General features: G+C 52.1%; 1 protein-coding gene across 1 annotated transcript; it reads left to right on the top strand.

Moving 5' to 3' along the window:
• Window positions 1-1,753: 1,753 nt before the first annotated feature.
• On the top strand, window positions 1,754-4,054 carry LOC119291566. Its single transcript, XM_037570346.1, has 3 exons — window positions 1,754-1,992; window positions 2,141-2,425; window positions 3,800-4,054. Exons 1-3 carry the CDS (start codon window positions 1,969-1,971, stop codon window positions 3,845-3,847), a joined length of 357 nt encoding a protein of 118 aa, XP_037426243.1. The 5' UTR covers window positions 1,754-1,968; the 3' UTR covers window positions 3,848-4,054.
• Window positions 4,055-4,547: the final 493 nt, after the last annotated feature.

Genomic DNA, 4,547 nt, shown 5'->3' with positions numbered 1-4,547 from the left:
ATCTGACTAAATCCACGAGAGTACATGTGAAGAGAGGGAGAGAGAGAGAGGGGCAAGAAGCACGTGATTAACTTTTGATTCATATGGTGTGCTGCCTGTATGTAACAAGAAAGAGGGGTCGGAGAAGAGAGAGGGCACAACGGGGAGAGGGGGAGTACCTGCGTGTGAGGGGGGGGGGGCTGGCCTCGCCGGCGTCCGTCCCACCCGCTCCAGATCGGGAACCTGGGAGAAGATGCGGAGAGGTAGGGGCCTCCCCGTCGCTCACCGGCACTCGCCGTCGGCCGCATCGATCTAGCCACCACCAGGACGCTCTAACTTCTTCCGGGGTCTCCTTTTCTTCGTCCAGATTGCGACCAGCAGCACCCCCGAGAGAGAGAGAGAGGGGGGGCTTGGGGAGGTCGATGACGAGGGTGGGCTAGGCCATGGCGGCAGGGAGGACGTGAGAGAGGAGGCGGAGATGGGCGGCGTGGGGCGAGGTGGGGCTTGGGGAGGAAGCGCGAGAAGAGGGAGGCGGCCGCGGGGGTCTCTAGGGTTCATTTTACCCAGGCCACGATTGGCGAGGACGCGCTGCACACCTCGCGTACCAAAAACTGGAGAAAACTCACATGGGTCGCATGACCCCACAGCCAACGAGCCCCACTCGTCATCCTCTCTATAAGCTTACATTAATGTGAGAAAAAGCCAACGGTTGACCAGCTGCCAGCAGCCAAAAAAGTACTGTGGTGAATTCATCCTACGGTGAAAAACGTCTCGCGCGAGGAGTGTCCCTGGAATGGCGGGTACTCTAGCGTGGTTTATATGTTAGATAACATCTGAGTCGCTCGGAGCAACTTGTGTTCCCAACTATCGAAACCTCCATCGCCTTGGCAACCGAATCCCTTGCCCGCGAAGTCTCTAGCACACACTACTATAATCCACAGCAGAATCAGTGGCAGGTGTCCGCAACGGAAGTTGCTATACAAACGATGAACATGCAGCCGATGCCTGAACGATTCTTACGTGGCAGCGTGAAGAGCGACCATGCAAGGAGGCTCGCTGTTGGGGTGGAAGTGCCGTTCGCAGGTCGTGCATAAACCGTCGTCCGTGAAGCAATTTCGGTCCGCAACTGTCGGATGACTACTCTGAAATCGTTTGTTATTCAGAACCGGACTTCCAAACCCTCCAGTTCAGAACTCGCCAGCTCATTAAACCCTAATCGACGTGCGAGAGCGAACGTACTACGCCACCACACATTCTCTGCAAGCTGCCGCCCAACCCACGCCAGCAAAGACGAGGCGAACTCCCCGTCTCCGGTGAGCTGGACACACGGAGCCGCCGACCTTTCTCGCCGCCTTTTCGTGCTCCCTGGCCAGAAAGAAAGACGGGCAAAGCTTATCCCAAAGCCGTGTGAAGCTCCCAGCTAGTGGACGGACGTCTGGGTCTGGACCTGGGCGGCGCCACTGGCCGGCGGGCCCAGAGCACCACACGCCCCATCAATACGTCGACGTGCCACCAGCTGTGTCCTCCCTCAGACGGCAGACGCGTCACGCGTGCGTGCTGCACGACACAACGGGCAGTAGTACCACATCCACGACGTCTCCGGCGGCCGCCTAATCGCAGTCCAAATTACGTTTAGACAGCAATGATTAGTGGAGGGGTTAGTTAAGCCCTGAGGTTTGGCCGTGGTGGGCGCCCGGCGTCAGCTGATTGATTACCAGCTGTGTGGGTGTGAATTTTCTCTGGCCGTCAACCTATATAAGTACAGCCCCGTCGATCTCCTTCCTCTGCCCAGTCACTGTCCACACACATCTCCCTTGTAGTTTTGTACCACCCCTCTCATCTCATCCGATCCAAGCTAGACAAGTCCCGCACTGTGCTGTGGTGCTCCATCTAGCTAGCTTTTCTTGCTTAGCTTCCAAATCTGCTCCACTGCTCCAGCGGCACAAGAAAATATCAGCGGTGCGTGCGTGCGTCTCCGAGAGATCATCCATGGAGAAGGACAACCACAAGGAGGTGAGCCCAATTCCCATCCCCCCAACGGATCCTTCCGGCTTTCGTGCCGGAGAGATCGAATCCTCCTGCTGTTCATCCATGGATGCTTCTTCTTGTTCGCGATCTGGTTTGTTAGAAGATTAATTTCGATGCGTGCGTGTGGGTGCAGGGGGAGGGGGCGACCGCGTGGATGACGGTGCCGGCGTTCGGGGACTGGGACATGAAGAACGGCGCCATGCCGGACTACTCCATGGACTTCTCCAAGATCCGGGAGATGCGCAAGCAGAACAAGAAGGAGCTCTCCCGCGCCAGCCTCGGCGGCGACGACGACCTCCTCGCCCACCACAAGCAGCAGCAGCACCAGCAGCAGCCCGCCAAGGCTCCCCAGCCCACCAAGCTCGGCGCTCCGGCCAAAGACCACGGCCCGCTCCACGGCCGCGACCACTCGCCCACCGTAAGCAACCTCGCCTTCCCTCCCTTCTGCTTACTATTCGGATTGCTAGTTTGACAAGTCATGGATTCGCCGCCGCCCAACGGTCAAAAGAGGATCCCCGTGTCCACAACTTTTCTCTATTGTGGAAAAGGAAGAAAAAGAAACTTTTCTCCATTTCGATTCGGCTGTTCTTATCTGACCCGGAACTAGTAGCATAAAGACTAGGACTTTCTGCGGTAGCTAGTATACTTTCAGTATAAGCGGCGCTGCTTAGGAGCAGTATAATATTCTTTGCTTGTTGAACAGCAGCAGCCATGGGGTTCTGCTGGGTCAAACTCGTATTCCAACGCACTGATATTTGACCGTGGACGGTGGAACACAGCACAGTAAATTCCACAAGTACTGGCTATTTACTCACCTGTTTTCATGTGCAAGTACTTCAAAGAAGTGCTAGGAAAAGAAAGAACAAACGAGTGAACCTGACTGTGTATCACAGCGTAGAACATGCTGATAGCCATTCTGTTACTCTGCATTTACCTGATGGCTCTTCTGAGCTGCAAGTGCAAAGCCTGTTACGATGAACCGGAGAAAACAAGTACAACACCGAAAAGTCGAACCGCCCCCTCTGTTTCAGGGGTAGTAGTGTATGATTAAGCAAGTTTAGATGATTATCATGGGCCCTATGCAATGTTCATGGCGTCTACCCGCAGCTGCATCGACAATGAGTGGAGTCGGTTCAGCTGATATAGGTAGGTCGGCAGATATATCAACCCGTAGCACCGGCCACTCCAAGTCTCCAACCATTTGCATCTAGTGCTTTGTCACAACTCACGGCTGATTGGCAAGGACAAATCATCTCATTTTCCTAATCATATATTACTACTCGATATATGTATGCCTCTGAAAGGCTGTACCGATAAAGCGATGAATGACATGAGTATGTCCTTGTCCATGGGACATCCAGTTAATTATGTTAGGAATCCTAGCTGACGATAGATGATTAGAATGAACTAATAATGGGTCGAGTCAGTCGGTAGGCTAATTTCCCTTTAGGTTGCAGGTATGAAATGAAATGTATGATGAGAAGTGGCAAAAATAGGATTGAGGACACCGAGAATTAGTTATCAACGGCCTTGTACGTACAGCTTGATTGACACCGAACCTTCATCCAACATAGTTTCGCAAACAACATTTCACAACTGCAATCCTGTGAGGCGTCGCCGTCGCACAACCTGGTTAGCTAGTTGGCAAAAAAAGAAGGAACATAAAGTTATACTACTTCAACTTCAGGCTTCAGCTGTGGCATACTATATATATTCTTGCTGTATCACCTGGCTGATGGCTACATGTAATGTATAATGTAATGACCTGGAAGGAATTTGTTTGTTGATGCAGGGAAGGAAGAGGTTCCTGAGCTATTTCCAGTGCTGTATCAAGGCCTGAAGACCAGCTGCTGCCACTGCCCTCCGTCGAGGTATCACAGCATGAAGCAGCTTAGCAAATTTAGCCTAGGCTTCTTTGGTGTTTGGTCAAGCTTGCAACTCAAATGTGTAATATAATTCCACGTCCTGACGCTACCTGTTTAGAGCACGAAACGGTTTTATGTGGGGAACAGATTGCTCGTGAATGTCAAGGTTACTATCTTGCCTAGTAGTAATAATATTCACCGGGAGAAATGGCATCTTGTATGATAATTTTGAACACCCTTACAACTTACATCAAACTGGCCATACTTCGACATCGAGTCATCAGGAACCCTAGAGCGATTCCCCCAGCTTCGACATCGAGTCATCAGGAATCCTGGAAAGTCCACCGAAAGAGCGATTCCCCCAGCTTTAAGCAAACATCCAGTTTTCCCTCTGCTTAAACAAGACTACATGCTGAAACTGCACCTTAGTACTGGAGAATGTGTCATCAAACAGCACAATCTCACGTCCAAATCCACTGCTGAAAGCGGCGAATCTCACGTGACGAGAACCGTCGACCTTTGCAAAGACTTGTATCACGGCCTTGATGCTTTTCGTGAATATTATGTGGCCTATGTCCAAGCTGAACGGGCCACCACGAATCTGTCCTTTTGTAGCATTTCATCAAAGGAGCGTTCGAACGAATCGTTCCTTGGGAAGCGATCGTTTGCTTGGAT

Source organism: Triticum dicoccoides, chromosome 4B (assembly GCF_002162155.2).
Source record: "Triticum dicoccoides isolate Atlit2015 ecotype Zavitan chromosome 4B, WEW_v2.0, whole genome shotgun sequence".
Classification (NCBI taxonomy): domain Eukaryota; kingdom Viridiplantae; phylum Streptophyta; class Magnoliopsida; order Poales; family Poaceae; genus Triticum; species Triticum dicoccoides.
The sequence above is the reverse complement of the archived record's forward strand: the minus strand, read 5'-3'. Positions and strand labels throughout refer to the sequence as shown.

Bases quoted from the DNA above. Each gene is read 5' to 3' on its own strand.
- LOC119291566 (XM_037570346.1), top strand. From the start codon at position 1,969: ATGGAGAAGGACAACCACAAGGAG. The intron at 1,993-2,140 runs GTGAGCCCAATT...GTGTGGGTGCAG, and splicing joins AGAAGGACAACCACAAGGAG to GGGGAGGGGGCGACCGCGTG. The intron at 2,426-3,799 runs GTAAGCAACCTC...TTGTTGATGCAG, and splicing joins GCCGCGACCACTCGCCCACC to GGAAGGAAGAGGTTCCTGAG.